Here is an 18,812-nt window from a genome sequence, read left to right as displayed (position 1 = left end):
CAAGTTACCTCTAGTCAGAAATGGGCAAAATATTTCAATTCACATAAGTCACTTGATTGTAGTTCAGAGTTATTAAAACTTGCAGAGTTCCTTTTTCTACACCAGAGCACAATGTAAATTTAGAAAGACTATTTTCATTGATCTCAGATCAAGGACATCAGCAGAAGGGTACCGGGGGCGAATATGTTCTACCAGATTATAAGGAACCTGGTATGCAACAGAGAAGTTCCTATGAAATGTAGAGAGAATGTACAAGATGCACTATACTCCTGTATTAACGTATGCATCAGAGACTTGGACTTTGACAGTAAGAAATGAGTGTAAAATTCAAGCCAGTGAGATGATGTTCCTGAGGAGTATGGTAGGGAAGACAAGGAGAGAAAGAGTAAGAAATGTTGTGGTCAGAAAAGAGATACGGGTAGAAAAACTGAGTGATACAATGGAGAAGAATAAATTGAGATGGTTTGGACATGTTATGAGGATTGGGGAGAGAAGAATACCAAAACAAGTGTTGGAGGCTAAGATAGAAGGAGGGAGGCCCAGAGCAAGATGGATCGACTCTGTCAAGGACGGTATAAGAAAAAAGAAGACTGGACTGAAATATAATTATTGTGGAGGAGTGGTGAAAGGAGAGGCAATGGTGGAGAAGTGTCTTCAACAACCTGACCAGGCAGGAGCTGCACAAGGGAAAATGAAAATGATGATAATGATGTTAGATATGCCAAAACTCCTGAAGGTAACTGAATATTCAGAACAGTATCAGCAAGGCATGTAAATTAGTTTCACTGTTTAAATTTTGTAAGAATGTTTTGTATAATACGAAATGAATAAATTTTGTTTATATATAAGAGTTTTGTCTGTACATTGCTTAGAATTTGAAAAGAATGGTATTTCAATATCGGTCATGTCCATAGTAACACGGAAATGCACTTTTTTTTCTTTCCATAATTTCTGTCTGTCTGTATGTATGTACACACATCACGAGAAAACGGCTGAAGAGAATTTAATGAAAATCGGTATGCGAAGTCGGGTGATCAGCCACTACAATCTAGGGTATAAATCATTTTACTCACGCTGAATAAAATGGTAGTTTAGGGGAAGGCCTAAAATTTAATTCTCAAATATTTATATTATTAGTGGTCCTATTGATAAATACTACATAACTAAAGTTATATAGAATTAAATTTTCGATCATTTATGTCATACATTGTTACCGTACCAGATTTGATAACACAGATATTAATGAATTTGTATTTATGTTGCCAGGTCCGTATCAACGCTGAGCAACGAGATAATGGGTCAACAGAATTTAATGAAAGTCGGTATATAGAGTCGGGGAATAATGAACTACAGTCTAAGTTATAGACTTTATTCGCCTGTATAAAATTTTAGTTTAGGGGAAGGTGCCTAAAATTTAAACCTATCGAAAAGTACTACATAACAAAAGTTATAGGGAATACAATTTCCGACCATTTATGTTTTATTCAATTTTATTGTACCGACTATGATAAGAGTGGTATTTCAGAGTCAGAAGAAAACTAAATGTGAAGGCCTACAATATTGAAAGCGCATAACATTGATCAACAATAATATTACACTGACCATTGTTTGTGGTGATGTTCTTCGTCTCTTATGCTGCCGCTCAACTCCGATAGATGGGATTACTGATGCATACCGAGTATAACAGCCTGACTGAATATTGGGAGGAAATAGCTGGGTAGTTAGAAAACTTTCTTCTTTAGCATGTCATTCCACTGGTTCATACATTTTCTGATACCGTACTGCTGGTACGTAACTCACTGGTTCATCATAGTATTCCAGCTATTCGATCCATACTCTGACGCGCTGATTGAATGAGCAGTGTGCACTCTTAAGACAGAGGCTCATTTAGTAGTAGTAGTAGTAGTAGTAGTAGTAGTAGTAGTAGTAGTAGTAGTAGTAGTAGTAGTAGTAGTAGTATGACCTGGTTTAGAATTACAATTTACGCATATTCCAAATTATAGCAACACAGTTCACTAAATAACTCAAAATTCAACCCTGAAAAGAGCCGTTTCTTAAAAAGAGCTGCTTCCTCCTCACTTTTATTAAATTCTACATTCATTTTGTTCAAAATTAGCAGTGAGGAGGGGGTTTCTCCTCTGGTTTGGAGGAAAAAAATTGCCTCCAAATCAGATAGATTTTTCCGCCACCAGTGTAGTGAATTGCGATTTTCTGACTCATCGAGTACTCCTAGGAAACAGATTAGTAAAAGGGCATCGTTTTGCCCTGGGACTCTCCACTATTCGACCCCACCCCCCGAAAAAAGACTGTGTTCACGGATCATGGTTGTCTGCGGCCTGGTCTTTCCAGCTCTGGAACTTTGGACTGTTAGATCGGCAGCATAGTACTGACGTAGATGTTGATTCCCATGGGGATGGCCAGGCAGGCATCTATTTTTGGAAATGAGACATAGCTCTCATAGTGCATTGGCACTGCTGGTGGCTTCAAATAGCCTATGCAGTGGCCTCCACGGTATACACTAGCCTTGCGTCTTGGGTGGTGTGCTAAGTCCCAACTGACGAGCCTAACTTAGCACATGAGGGCGAAACGCAGGCAACCAAGAATGAGTTAGCTGGAAAATTTATAATGTCCAATAACGGACCATTATATTGGTAGCATAGTACTGTTCGTTAAAAGTGAGAAAACTTTTGGTTTTTTATTTGATATGGTATTTCATGTGAAATCATTGCTTTTACTCGCGTCATTCCTACTGGCATCATTGTAATGACCTATGTTCATTTCAATTGGGAAAACCACCAAGACAGTCTTTCTGAGGATGCAAAAAGGCAGGTGGAGAGTGAGTGTCTGCAATTATAATGCAATTCCCCAACCTGATTGTGACTGATGGTAGGCAAGCGGGCCTACCATTACAATGAAAATTCCCTAACGCAGTCTTCATATGAGAAAAGATGTTTGGTGATTTCTCTGTCGCATTTCTAGGGCAATGTTAAGAGAAATGCAATTTAATACAGTCTTGCTCACAATGTGCACTCTACCTAACCTAGAATTCCGTATATAATATAAAATTCCGTAGCGAAGCAAGGGTACATCAGCTAGTATAAGTCTAAAATCAGACTCTCAATGGAGGAGTTTTTGTCTTCTTTTTCCTGGCATTGTCCTCCTATCTAAACAGCTTTGTCCTCTTTTTTATCTATTTGCATCTGCTCACCCTGTATAAGCTAATATAATCATAAATTTGAATAGTTTTAATGCTAGGCCTAAAGACTCTTGTTTTACTCAAATACGTATCATCTGGATATCATTTCACTGAACACACTGCTGCTTCTAAATACTTGAGAAATTAGCAGCTTGGGGAATAAGATTTACAAAAGTACAGAATGAAAATGGCTTTAAATTCATTGTATATAGTATGCCCCATAGTTTAATCTCCTAAGGGATAAAGACTTCTAAAAAAAGAATAGGTAAGCATGTATATCGGAGAAAGAATCACAACAGAATTTTATTCACTTATGTACAAGGCACATTTAGATAAATTGTATTCGGTGAAGTCTTTCTAAGCCTGTCCTGAAAAAATTTTTGCTTATTAATATATTTATCATTCTTTGAAATGGAAGTGCATATTGACAAGTATGGGTAAAGTAAAAATAAACAAATGTACAGTAGGCCCTATGTGTAAATATCAAACTCACCCTTCTGTTATGCTGAACTTCTCTGTATCTTAATCTATAAAAAATACAATAAAAACTCTGTGAAACATACAGCCCATTAAGGATCTTGACCTGTCAAGGCAAGTGTTGCCCTCGCAGATGACCTGCAGATATTGGAGTGTCACTTCGTCAGTGTGAAGACTTCCTCAGCTTAATTTCTTGAACCTTTGTGTATATACCTTACTTATTTACTACATCAGATTTAAGGAAATGCCTCAGAATATTCATTCTGGTAATTTATGGATTTAACCACTTATTTACAGTAGCATCCTTCTCATTGCTACTGTGCTGCTTGAAAATTATCAACATACAGAAACCATTTGTTGACAATGAAGGCAACTGTGAAGCAAACTACTTGCATAAAATTTGATCCCCTTTTTTTCTGTATAAGGACAATATTACACAATTCCTTCTCGTGACAACAATTTAAAACTTTTAGGAATGCCATGAAATTTTAAGCATATTTTAAGTATAGACTTCTGACATCATGGATGTACAATTCACAATACATGTCTGTTACAAAAGGGAATTCTAGAGATATGCACAGTAGAATATATGATGAAATGAGTATGAAAATAGGTTAACTTATGAAGAAAAGTAAAAAAAAAAAACTGAAAGAAAGGGTGAGGAGAAAGTTCAGTCACCAAACAGTCAATGAGAAATGGAAAATTTAAACATTAAAAAAAATCTTCTTTAAACTGTATGTCCAAGTTTTCTTCCTTTTCCTTGTTTGACTAGAGAAACTACTACTTCCAGAGAGGTTGACATCTGCTTGAGCAACTTTGTCTGCTGTTCAAGTGCTGCTAGCATAGCATTACGGGTTGCTTCTTGTTGTGCCTGCTCTCTGTTGATGGTCTCCTCCAGCTTCTGTAACTTTGCCTCAAATTGAAGAAATCCTGGTATTAGTTGAGAAGGGTCTTCTTTTACCAGTTTGACAATTGTAGGTGGTTTGTAACCAGCACATGGACTGATGCGCAGTGTCTCATTGAAGCTGCCACTCACAATTTCAGCTGCAACCTGGTCAGGGCACTGCTGGAGACTACTCACAATGCACTGAGTAACACTTGCATATAGGCTAGAAATATATATAAAAGCAGTTGACAGTTAGTTCTTATAAAATAAAGTGATTTACAGTACAGTATACAATGAATTAGTAATAGAGTATTAGTAATAGAGATAATAAAGGTAAAGAATACTGTATAAGAGCCCACTGAACCTTTTGGAAGAAATTTGACACAATCTTATTTTTAAGTAATCAAAAGAAACATACAAGTGACAAGTCAAGTCATTTAGAGATAGGAACATGAATAGAAATACATAATAGGATGTGCACATTTAGAGATCAATATGGGAACAGAAAGAGGAGACAAAGAAAACCACGTAAACACAAAAGGACGAGGGCAGTCTCCATATCTTCATACACTGCTGTCTTCACAATGATGGGCTCTCTCCTGATCAATTCCCATCAAATTGGCCCCTCAATAAGCATTGAAGCCTGCTCATCCTCACAGCTGGTTAGCAAAAATGAGCTTGTTGAGGGCTGAAAAGAAATTGATGTAGAATAACTTGGAATGAAGAGGAGAGAGCCGATCTACGTGAAGACAATCTGCTTTATGTCGCACCAACACAGATACGTCTTATGGCGACGATGGAATAGGAAAAGGCTAGGAGTGGGAAAGAAACCACGGAAAACCATCTTCAGGGCTGCCGACAGTGGGGGTTTGAACCCATTATCTCCCAAATGGAAGCTGATAGCTACGTGACCTAAACCGCACACAGCTGCTTGCTTGGTGATCTTTGTGAAGAAGGCAGCATATGAAGATTTGGAGATTGTTACCCTCTTCTATGATAATTTGTTTACTTAGAAAGTGTAGATGATAAAAAGAATTCCTTGTCCTTTTGTGTTTTAATTTTAGTCCTTGTCACCTCTTTCTGTTGCTCCCTCTTCCAAAGCTGATCAGTCATTGTGTTCATTTTATTATGTGTTCCTATTCACGTTACTGTCTCTCTTCTTCTTGTTTCATTGAGGCCGCTTGGGCCACGTGGTTCCTAACTCTGGTGAGCTTTTTTCTTAGCCCAGTATTCCTTCATTTTTATACTGTGGGTTGCTTTCCTTTCCTGAGTCCCCTTCACTCCCACTCCAGGACGCTATGTTTTAGCTGTCAGTGAATTTATCCCTGTTGAATATATCTTTGGGATCAATTTTTAAAAATTCTAGGTCTTTTCGAACCAGTTTCATCCATTTAGCATTTGTCCCTTTTCCTCTAGAAATGGTGTTGAAAATTCTTGAGGTCAGTCCCTTGTTGTCCATGCTGACTATGTGACAGTAGAAGATAGGTCTCCACATCAGCCTCAAAGTATAAATTGTCCTTAATATTACACTTATACACATATTATTATTTTTGGTTCAATGCTGCTAGCATGGCATTGCGGGTTGCTTCTTGTTGTGCCTGCTCTCTGTTGATGGTCTCCTCCAGCTTCTGTAATGTTGCCTCAAATTGTAGAAATACTGGTGTTAGTTGAGAAGGATCTTCTTTTACCAGCTTGACCATTTTAGGTGGTTTGTAACCAATTTAATTTAACTTTTAATTTTTTAGATTTATACAATACCATAAATTTGGTGAAGTATCTACCAGTTATCCGTGAGACTTCACTAACTTACTTGCACCTTTTTAAAGAGAATCAAATAACTTGGTCAGTGCACTTCCTTTCAGGAATGCAATTCATTAGATAGGAATACTTTCATGTTCACTACCAATATTATAGTATAAATGATATTTTTATAAAATTTGGTCACATAGTCAATAGTATTTGAATTAAGTCCATTTAATTGATAACGTAGAATGTAATATGTGTATGTGTAATATTAAGGACAGCTTATACCTTGAAGTTGATGTGGCGAATTTCTATATTTCCTATATTTTCGTATTGGTTACAGTGCTTAAATATCCTGGAAAGTAAAGTTTATATGTTTTCCTTGAGTGCTCAGATGTTTTTTGTATACTATGATTTGATATTTTGGTGGGGATTGTCCAGTATAGAATTTGGAGCATTCACTGCATGTTAGTTTGTAAATACCCAAATTGTATGTGTGATTCTAGGCTGAATTCTACGAAGCGTGTTTTTTAAGTAAGGTCCGTTTTGTTGTAGACACTAGTAGTTTGCGCGCATATCGCAACGAGCACATGCGTCATGTACCAGCATGCCTCGGGAACAACTGTGCTCAGTTTCAGCTCTGTAGCTAACCTGCACAGTTCTGTTCTGTGCTTTCAAAATGTTTAAGACTATCAACTCGCCCGCCGCGTGTGAGATTCGGTCAGTGATATGGTTTTTGTCAGCAAGGAACCTGTCTGCTGCAGAAATTCATCAACAGATTTGCGAAGTGTACGGTGATACTGTTATGAGTGAAAGCAAAGTGCTTAAGTGGATACGACAATTCAAAGACGGCCGTGACAACGTCCATGATGAGGACCGCTCCGGTCGCCCTTCTTTGATTACAGACGATTTGGTGGCTTCAATTGAAGCAAATATTCGTGAGAGCAGGCGCTTCACAATAACAGGTCTCTCAAACGATTTCCTGACGTGTCGAGATCAGTGCTTTACAACATTGTTTCTGAACACCTAAAGTTTAGGAAACTGTGCTCCCGTTGGGTCCCGAAACTTCTAACAGAGGACCACAAAAACCAAAGATTTGAGTGTGCGATGAAGTTCTTGACTCGTTATGATGAAGAAGGTGACGGCTTCTTGAATGAGATCATAATTGGAGACGAAACATGGGTTTCGCATATCATGCCCGAATCAAAGCAACAGAGCATGGAATGGAGACACACACACACACACACACACACTCGCCTGTAAAGGTGAAGGCCAAACAGACTCTGTACCAGCACAAAATCATGGCGTCGGTGTTTTGGGATAGGCATGGTGTTTTGTTGGTTGACTTCATGCAATGAGGAACCACTATCAATGCAGAAGCATACTGCCAAACCCTGAGAAAGCTACGCAGAGCGATTCAAAACAAAAGACGCGGCATGCTGACAAAGGGAATTGTCCTTCTCCATGACAATGCAAGACCTCACACTGCAGGTCAGACCCGCGATTTATTGGACAGTTTTGGCTGGGAAGTTTTAGACCACCCACCCTACAGTCCTGATCTTGCACCGACCAATTGCCATCTGTTCCTCCACCTCAAACATCACCTCAGTGGCAACCATTACAATGATGACGATGATGACGTGAAAACGGCAGTGAACTCTTGGTTATCAGAGCAGGCGGCAAGTTTCTATGAAGAGGGTATTTTAAAACATTAACGACGGGCTACATTAATTAATGTAGTTTCGTATTGGTGCGCGGGTGACCGGCTACGTAAATTAACGTTTTCTCACATTGCTTCATTCTTGTGTGATTTTATTCTCTCTGTCCTTTATTAATCGAAATATTTTGTGTTGTTTACAAACTAACATCTTTTTTGATTGGAATTTAGGTAGATATATTCCTTTCTTGACAATGCTTCCAGCACAGGAAGTGTGATTTGATAACACTCAGTACCGCGTGACCGAGTGTATTGTCAGGTGTCATCATGGCGCGCCGTATAGCAAGGACAGCTTGAACGATGATGAAATATTTGGAGAATTGCATGCTGATAGTTTATGTGATGTCCCTAGTGATTGCAAAAGTGTAAGTATTAGTGATTGCAAAGATTTTTGTCTGTCAACATGAAAATATACGTGCGGAAGCGAAAGTGCGACCTTCAGTTCAGACGAGTCTGTCGATAGCGACAATAATATGAGTAAAGATACCAGTGATAGTAGTGACAGTGAGGTTGATGGATGGACAAATAAGGATGAAAACAGATTCCTAGAACCATTTGCAGGTCATTTGTAAGTTACATGTATTTATATTTCATCGTACTTCTCTTGCCGGTCCACAGGAAAGAATGGAGTAGTGTGTGCCTGGACAACAATGTATTAAAATTGGTTGCGAGGTATGATAAGTGTTTGAACAAACTTGGCAACTATGTCAAAAAATAGAGTGAAGTATGTACTTTCTGCAAATAAATTTACTTTTTCTGAAATAACCTTTCGTTGTGTACTTATTTTCAAATGGACCTTATTTCAAAAAACGCCTCGTATTAAGGATTCTGTCTTCCAATGCAGCCTTGCACTCTAATTTTCTGAATTTTTGGCAAGTTCTTCTATGTCTATGCAAGAAGGGAGGTGTTACATGTCTTTCCCGCTCCCATTATGGTATGGGATCATCCTGAAGCAGCCTGCTAAATCACAAACACTGGATGCAATAGTCTAACGGGAGAGCAGGTTAGTGGAGGAAACAGGGCGGCATGGGACGGTTCTGATGTAGTGAATGGCTTGTGTGGTCTTAAGCATAGAACACAATCAGATATATGAGCAGGACTGACGGATGCTAGGTTAGGTGTTTATGGAAAATTATTTGGTGATTTTGATAGCATAGAAGATACTCATGACCACTGTGAAAGTGTCTTTCAAACAATGTTCAAATGGTGGATTCGGATCCCACTGGTGTCCGGTTGGCCATTTCTTTTCTGTTACTTGACATCTCTTCAGTATGTACTACTGTATATGTGGTAAACACGACCTAATACGATTAAAGTTTATTTTGAGTACAGTGCGGTCAAGAAAATTCAATGTTCATTGAACAGGCCCATAACGGGCGACTTGTGTGCACTTTACAGTTGTGACGGCAGTAGTACTGTGCCTGCAGCTTAGATCCTTTCCAACAGAACTCATATGACCTAGACCACCATAGCTCAAATGGTAAGAGCATCCAATGCGAAACCAGAAGATTGTGGGTTCGGATCCCACTGGTGTCTGGTTGGCCATATTTTGTTCTGTATCTAACATCTCTGGTATGTATTGTATGTGCTGAACACGATCGAATATGTTAAAAGTTTATTTTGAGTACAATGGAGTTATGAAAATTCAATATTCATTGAATTGGCTTGGAACAGGCAACTTTGTGCACTCTACAGTTGTGTCAGATGTACCAGATCTGTAGCTTAGACCTTTTCTAGCAGAACAAATGTGACGTAGGCCATCATAGCTCAACTGGTAAGAGCATCCAACATGAAACTAGAAGGCTGTGGTTTTGCAAGTTGCTTTACGTCGCACCGACACAGATAGGTCTTATGGTGACAATGGGACAGGAAGGTGCTAGGAGTGGGAAGGAAGCAGCCGTGGCCTTAATTAAGGTACAGTTCCAGCATTTGTCTGGTGTGAAAATGGGAAACCACGGAAAACCATCTTCAGGGCTGCCGACAGTGAGGTTCGAACCCACTATCTCCCGAATACTGGACACTGGCCGCACTTAGCTGTGGTTTTGGATCCCAGTGGTGTCTTGTTCTGAACTTAACATCTCTTTGCTATGTATTATATGTACTGACCATGATCTAATATGTTGAAAGTTTGTTTCGAGTACAGTGTGGTAGCGAATATACAATATTCATTGAAACATGAATGGACATGATATCAGACGTAGATTCACTGCTAAAATCAATAAAACAAACCACTTCAAACATTATGCAACCAAGTGACACATATAAGAAAATTGATATTTTTCCTTTGTAACAGCTTCATATCTCTGTGCGCAGTCACACAGATCTCTTGTTGCCTCAAAAGAAATACCTGCCTGTCCATAAACCCATTTGCCCCATCACTGTAATAGACATGCAGAATGGGCAGGATGGAGGTGTAAGACAGGATGGGAATTGTGTTGTATAGCAGTGGGCAGGACAGGAAGGACAGTCCGTGCTTCACAACAGGACAGAATGGGAAGCCTGTAGTGAATGAAGTGGGCAGGATGGGATGGGAAAATAAGACTCATTTGCAGAGCATTAATGTGTACACTGAAATATGTGTCTCATTTCTTTGTTAATGAGGTTATCAACAAATGTATGATTGTAACTGGGAGCATTTATTGGTACAAGGAAACTTGTTCAATAGATTATCTAATATTACAGTGAATTCTAAGTCACATTTTATAAGATAAAGTAGAAATTTTCTTGTCATTATTTAATACTGACCGGACGAGTTGACCGTGTGGTTAGGAGCGTGCAGCTGTGAGCTTGCATCCGGGAGATAGTGGGTTCGAACCCCACTGTCGGCAGCCCTGAAGATGGTTTTCTGTGGTTTCCCATTTTCACGGCTGCTACCAACTCCTAGCCATTTCCTATCCCATCGTTACCATAAGACCTATCTGGTGTCGGTGCGATGTAAAGCAACTAGCAAAATAAAAATTATTATTGAGATTGTCTGTCCTTTTGTGTTTTCATGTTTGTCTGTCTCCTTTTCTGGAGTCTTAAATCTTACACACTTTTGTACCTTTTTGACAAGAGTACGGTGACAAGAGTAGAGTTCTGTCCCTTTTCTGAATTCTATCCTATTATAACACTCTCATAACTTTATATCTATCTAAAAAAAAAAAATAAATAAATAAATAAATAAATGAGCGTGCGGCTGTGAGCTTGCATCCGGGAGATAGTAGGTTCGAATCCCACTATCGGCAGCCCTGAAGATGGTTTTCCGTGGTTTCCCATTTTCACACCAGGCAAATGCTGGGGCTGTACCTTAAGGCCACGGCCGCTTCCTTCCAACTCCTAGGCCTTTCCTATCCCATCGTCGCCATAAGACCTATCTGTGTCGGTGCGACGTAAAGCCCCTAGCAAAAAAAAAAAAAAAAAAAAAAAAAAAAAAAAAAAAAAAAAAAAAAAAATTGAATTTTGACAACTACTTTGTTTCTTGATTCTAACTGAAATAACTGATGTTGGATTATGTTAAACTGATCTTCAAACATATAACAAAATTACTAATTAGTATTACTAATTAGTATGTAAATAACAAACAGACCATTTCAGACTGCCATTTATTAGGGTTGATCAAGGTGACTTTCAGTTTTAGTCTTCAATAAAATACAGCTAAATTAAATTAAATTAAATTAAATAGGTACTGTATTTTAAAAATTGATATAATTTTTAAATTTCAAACCTCTATATTTAGCCAGCTGTTTCTAAATATGAATTTAGGCAGTTAATCTTGCTTAAATGGCATAATCCCATGAATAGTGTTTGTAAAATTCTGGAACATGAACATAACAGTACAAAGCAAAGTCTTCTCCGTACAGGCCATGAAGGCCCTGGGAGGGGTGGAAGGTAAAGGCTTATACTATCCGTAATCTCGGCACTTGATGGGGTAGAGTGGTAAGCTCTACGTCCCGCCGCCTTTGCCCCCCAGGAATTAACCTGGTACTCATTTTTGGTGTAGGCTGAGTGAACCTCAGGGCCATATGCACCTCCGGAAGTGGAAATCTCATATCTTAAATTTTATGACTTCCTGATGGGGATTCAAACCCACGTCCTTCTGGGCGAACCGAGCACACCCTTACCGCCTCAGCCAGGCAGCCCCTACATAACAGTACACAGCTCATAAATACCATATGACATATTCTCCTATTATGGTATCCTATTTGCTAATTTAATATTTTTTCCACTATTTCATCAACAATGAGGGGTATGAGTAAAAGACCTTTCCTGGCTATTCATTCCATGCCGGGCTGAGTAGCTCAGACGGTTGAGGCACTGGCCTTCTGACCCCAACTTGCTAAGTTCAGTCCTGGCTCAGTCCGGTGGTATTTGAAGGTGCTCAAATATATCAGCCTCATGTTGGTAGATTTACTGGCATGTAAAAGAACTCCTACAGGTCTAAATTCTGGCACCTCGGTGTCTCCAAAAACCATAAAAGTATTTAGTGGCATGGAAAGTCAATAACATATTTTTTATTATTATTATTATTATTATTATTATTATTATTATTATTATTATTATTATTATTATTATCATGTTTTAAATTGTGTTTGTGTACACCAAAATGTTACAGTTATTTTTATTGTTTCGTTATGCCCATTCATAGAGCGCATTGAAACTTGTTCATTGGCTTGATGATTTTCGCCTTCCTATTCTTCCAAAATCTCTTCATGAACTCATTGTGTTGCCTCTTCTGCTTTTCTGACCACTTTGTACCAGTCCTGCTGCTAGTTTTGACCACAAATGTGTGTTTATTTACTGAGGTTCTGAAGACTTGGAGATTTTTCATGATGTCTTCCCCGTTGTTCAATTCATTCAGGTCTCCTCTTGTTTCCTCCAGCCAATTTGTTCTCCTCTTTTGAGAATTTATTACACTGAATAACCTTTTTGCGAGTCTTTTATTATCCATCCTAAATATGTGCCTAAAAAATTTCAAACGTCTCCTCCATACAGTACTGATGAAACTATCTGTGTAAGTAAAGAGGTCTGCAGTTCGCCTTTTGATCCAAATTCCATTTTATTTTATGGAGCCGAAAATTTTTCTAAGAATTTTACATTCTTGTTTTTCAGTATCTGCAATTTTAGAATGACCTCCTAAAGTAAAGGTTTCTGATGCATATAGAGCTTCCAGTAGAATAACTGTTTTGTAATGTTTCAATTTAGCATTACAAGACATTACTTGTTTACTGTAGTGATCCCATGTCAGTCTAAATGCCCTCTGAAGTTTTGAGGCTCTTTCTGTACTGGCCAAACTGTCAAATCCCAAAGGAAGACTTATTTCTCCTAGGTATTTAAAATAAGATACCTGTGAAATTGTCCCATATGCCATTTCAGTTTGATCCTTCTTGCACTTTTGCTGAAAATTCTGCATATACTTGATTTTCTCGAATGATATATGAAGGCCTGTGATGCTATTCTGTGCAATGTCTTAATAGCATATCTAGTTTCCTGCTTGTTCTTAGTGACAATAGCTAAGTTATCTGCAAAAGCCAAGCATTTCACTTTAATTTTATTCCCACCAGTCCCGACGGTTATGCCTGTGATATCCTTTTCCCACTCTCTGATGACTTTATCTAAAACCAAGTTAAATAGAAGAGGAGAGAGTCCATCTCCTTGACAAACACCTGTGTGTACTTCAAAAGGGTCAGAAATTTCCCCCAAAAAATTCACCTTAAATGTTGTGTTTGTGAGGGTCTGACATATCAGTTCTCTGGGCTTCTTATCCACTCAAAGTTCTTCTAGCGTGTCGAATAAGGTCTGTCTGTCCACAGAGTCATACGCCTTCAGGTCCACGAAGGTGACTATCGCGTTGTTATTATTATTATTATTATTATTATTATTATTATTATTATTATTATTATTATTATTATTATTATTATTATTATTATTATTATTATTATTACACTAAAAAGAAGAGGACTCTATATAACAATATTTCAAAAGTGAAAAGTGGTCTACAACTTTACCTGCATTCCTTATTCACCAGTACTTTAGCCACAGCTCGAGTAGGATCTCCAGCAGAACGAAGGCGGTCCAGGTAAGGTACTATGCACTCTATGAGGCCTGGGCTCTGCATTTCAACACATGACAGTGTGCTGTTCTTCATGAACACTATAAATAAACAAGAAACATATATTATTTATCCCTGTTTTTTTTGTTTCTTTTTTTTGCTTTACGTCGCTCTGACACAGGTAGGTCTTATGGCAACGATGGGACAGGGAAGGGCTAGGAGTGGGAAGGAAGCAGCCATGGCCTTAATTAAGGTACAGCCCCAGCGTTTGCCTGGTGTGAAAATGGGAAACGGAAAACCATTTTCAGTGCTGCCAACAGTGGGGTTCGAACCTACTATCTCCCGAATACTGGATACTGGCCGTTCTTAAGCGACTACAGCTATCGAGTTCGGTATTTATCGCTGTTCAAGTCATATCTGGTCTAAAGGGTAGATTTTATCTAAATAAAGAACTGTAATTTATTTCAGTCGATAAAAGCTATCCCTAATGATGAAAACAAAGTTGACAATGAAAGATCAACAGTGATATGTGGCTATGGAATGATGATATCAAAGATGTTGTATGCAAACAGAAACAGTTACTTTATAAGTTTCCTGACAACAAAGCACTGTCTTGCTGGGACGTCTACAGAGCAACCGCACAGGGACACAAAGAAGTTGGTGACTATGACAAAAAGCCCCTCAGTAGGTAGAAGCTTGACACATGGGAAGGAGAATGTGATATTCTAATTCAGAAATATCCTGACTGAAGATTTTCTCCACCCAACAACACCAAACACCAGGGTTGTCAAAGGACACATTGGACAAATTGACTGTTGAAATAAAAGAATCTTCGAAGCAAATAAAGCCAGGGAAAGTAATTGGCCCAGACAACTTTTGTGACAGAACTGTAGTACTCTCAAAGATGGAATGTGGCAGGATGATTAACATTGCCAAGTTCAGCCAGATTATTAAACAAGGACAAATGTCAACTGACTGGCAAAAGAGCATTGCTGTACCTACCTATTTTCAAACAGCAGTCCTGCTGAGTGTGCTAATTATCACTCAAGTCTCCTTTTATGTGGTATGATTAAGATCTTCAAATGCATTATGGACAAATGAATTCTCAAGAACGTCAAAACAACCAGAAATCAAACTAGATTTCTGAAATATTACACCAAAACTAATGCAGTCCATGCTTGTTAAATAGCATGAGAAGAAAAAATGCTCCATTTCACTTTCCTAGACCTTATTTGGCTACCAGATTAACATCATGGTGTTCCAGAATGACTTATTTTTGCGTTCATCTGATTTATGCTATGCCAAGAAGTTACGTCCAAGCAACTGCTGGAGTGTCTGATAATTTTGATGTTATATTTAGTGTCCATCATGACTTGGCCTTATTACTACCTACCTCTGTTCATTTTTTTGATGGACACTATTACAGAAGACCTATACCAACCAGTACCCTGTACCCTTCTCTAAGTAATGACGTGATGTTAGTTGCCGAAAAAAAAATTATGAATTGGCGTTGTGTAGATCCAGATGCACAAGTCAAATATGATAGTCTGGACGTGAGTTGCAAGCAGAAACAGATATGATTGTAAAGGTCGACTAAATACTGAAAGGCATCAGAAATAGACCCAAAGGTTGAAGTGAGTAATGCAGGGCCGATACACTATACAACAACACAAAGAGTTAGTTTATCACACTGGCCTGAGTGGCTCAGACATAAGCGTAGTGGTCTTCTGACCCCAAGGCAGCTCCGTCCAGTGGTATTTGAAGGTGCCTTTTATCCATAAATTTAGTTAGGCTGCTTCTAAAATGGAAATAGGAAGTGTTTATACCAGGTATCATTAAACCTGAGTACAGATGCTATATGATCAATTTCAAAGCAAAGCAAAGTAAAAGCAAAAGCAAAAGCAAAGCAAAGCATCTCATCTCTTTACTCCCAAGTCTTACCAGCCCAAAGTTTGCAACATTTGCATAACACTACTACTTTGTCGGAAATCATCCTGCTGCTTTCCTTTGGATCTTTCCCTGTTCTCATATCAAGAAGTCCTGGTGTTATGGGTCCCATACACTGGAACCATACTGTAATTGGGGTCTTACCGTTGACTTATATTCTCTTTGCTTTACATCCTTACTACAACCCCTAAATACTCTCATAACCGTGTGAAGCTATCTGTAACCTTTCTAAACAACTTCGTTTATGTGATTACCCCAATTAAATTTTTCTTATATTAACACCTAGGTACTCAGTGTTCCTCATAAGGTACTCTCACCCCATCAACACAATAATTAAAACTGAAAGGACTTTTATCCGCTGTCCATTTTACAACATTGCCTAGGTCCCCCCTGCACTCGATCACAATCCTGCAACTCATTCACTACTCTGTAGGGCCTACAGTATAACATCATCTGTGAATAGCCTTATCTGCGACTCCAGTTCTTTACTCATATAATTTATATATATAAGAAAGCATAAAGATCAGTAATACTGCCTTGCAGTGGGACCTCACCTCTTAATCCTTACAGGATCAGATAACACTTCACTTACTCTAATTCTCTGAGTTCTATCTTCTAGGAATTTAGCTACCCATTCAATACTCTTTTTGTCTAGTCGAATAGGCCTCAGCTAAGGAGTTGGATGTAGAAAGATAAACACTATTCAACAAAAGTATTTGAACAGCATGAAAATGTCCAATGCAATATTTACTTTAGCAATCACAACAGTGAAAGTGTTTCTCATGTATTTCTCTTTTTCTAATTCCATTGCTAAATGGTTAGCATACTGGCCTTTGGTCACAGGGGTCCTGGGTTTGATTCCCGGCAGTGCCAGAATTTTAACCATCATTAGTTAATTTCTCTTACACGGGGGCTGGGTGTGTGTCATCTTCATCATCATTTAATCCTCATCACTATGTACAGATCGCGTACGGGCATCAAATCGAAAGACCTGCACCAGGTGAGCCGAACATGTCCACAGACACTCCCAGCACTAAAAGCCATACGCCATTTGATTTCTTTTTCTAATTTCTTATAATGAATCTGCTGAATATCTTCAGTAAAAGTGCAGAAGAACTTAAAAATAGGATACAGACAACCAATTATTCAGATTTATTATACAACACAGAGTGAATAATTCCTATAAAATATTTATGCAAATAAATAATCCCTGTAAATTCAAATTTTGTCAAAAGCAACTCACATGTAGCAAGGAAGGCATCCTTTTGACAGGAATATTCCCAACTGGTCTCAACCATCTTCACCACCAGCTCTTCTATTTGCTTTTGTGTTTCATTAAGACAGGGTGTCAAGTTAGACAAATATTGATTCAGGCAGTATCGGCCTGAAGTTTGATATTCCCTACAAAGTAAATTTGTATCAGGATTCATACCTTGAGCAACAAAGTGTAGGGTACTACAGTTACAAAATATTCAACTTAATCTCAACCGTTCATCATAATATTTAATATGTTCTTCCTCAGAGAGGTTGGATGAGAAGTAATGGCAACACCACTGTAATTTGTACTTTAGCTTCACTGGCAAAGAGAACACCAGTTACACTGCTTCAATGTATTTTCTGTCCCACTTGTGAAAGCTGTCAAACACAGTCAGTGGATCCATCCCTGGCTATGTCTGCAGCGACTGCCTTATGACATGGATTATTGCTTCTCTTATGGCATAATGCTTTCTGTGAAGCATTCTTTAATTTTTTAAAAGAGGTTATAATTGCACACACTCTTATTGGGTGAATAGAATGGATGTTCCAGAACATCCCTCACCAGTCACATAGGAAGTCCAGAACAGCTTAAACAGTGTGATACTGAGCATTGCCCTGAAGGATAATAGGAGTCCCTGACAGCAAGTACTATCGCTCTCTCTTGAATGGGGGACGAAGTTGGTGTTTAAAAAAAAAAGAAGGCAGTAGTAAGTTGCATCAACCATTTGCCTGCGAGGTGCACTATGACCTCATGGATGTTATATGCCATAATATAACAGTGTGTGGCCTCCAGAGAAGCTTGGTGCAAGTCTTTCGAGTTGATGCCATATAGGTGACCTGCTCATCTATGAAGATGGGGCCCTACTTATGATGAATTCTAATGATGAAGACGGCACATACACCCAGCCCCCGAGCCATCGGGATAAACCAATAAAGGTTAAAATCACCGATCTGGTCAAGAATAGAACCAGAAAACCCTGGACCAAAGGCCAGCACGCTACCCATTTAGCCATGGAGCCATTGTTATGTCACAATGAACACTTACATAGCAGTAAGTGGTATGTTCCGAGCTGTCAGTGGAGAGATGGCGTGGAATGACATTAGTAGACGAATAATTTGAGTGGTGTTTTTAAAAGTAGGAAAGATCACAATATGAAGATAAAGTTGGAATTCAAGAGGACAAATTAGGGCAAATATTCGTTTATAGGAAGGGGAGTTAGGGACTGGAATAACTTACCAAGGGAGATGTTCAATAAATTTCCAATTTCTTTGAAATCATTTAAGAAAAGGCTCGGAAAACAACAGATAGGGAATCTGTAACCTGGGCAACTGCCCTAAATGCAGATCAGTAGTGACTGATTGAGTGATGCCATTACTTTTTATCCAACCTATGTAATTAAAGAACTTATGAATTTATTAGGAAATACTTAAAAGTTCCAAAAGTAAGAAATGGAATTTACAAACGATTACATGAGCTAACATAATAAATATTTAGATAATCCCAATGAGAGTAATCTGTATATTATTTTAAAGTAAAGATATAAAATCAAGGTGGCAA

General features: G+C 38.4%; 1 protein-coding gene across 1 annotated transcript in view; it reads right to left on the bottom strand.

The window, feature by feature from the left end:
* Positions 1 to 3,472: 3,472 nt before the first annotated feature.
* Positions 3,473 to 18,812, bottom strand: part of LOC136858508 (uncharacterized) — a 144,577-nt gene continuing 129,237 nt past the window's right edge. Inside the window, exons 9-11 of the mRNA XM_067138105.2 lie at positions 17,241 to 17,398; positions 14,007 to 14,151; positions 3,473 to 4,782 (exon numbers count right to left, since the gene is read on the bottom strand). Of these exons, the coding sequence (XP_066994206.2) occupies positions 4,401 to 4,782; positions 14,007 to 14,151; positions 17,241 to 17,398 (685 nt within the window). The 3' untranslated portion in view covers positions 3,473 to 4,400. The remainder of the gene's footprint in view (positions 4,783 to 14,006; positions 14,152 to 17,240; positions 17,399 to 18,812) is intronic.

The sequence above is a fragment of the Anabrus simplex genome, chromosome 1 (genome assembly GCF_040414725.1).
Source record: "Anabrus simplex isolate iqAnaSimp1 chromosome 1, ASM4041472v1, whole genome shotgun sequence".
Lineage (NCBI taxonomy): Eukaryota > Metazoa > Arthropoda > Insecta > Orthoptera > Tettigoniidae > Anabrus > Anabrus simplex.
Note: the sequence above shows the minus strand (reverse complement) of the source record. Positions and strands in the feature narration are given on the sequence as shown.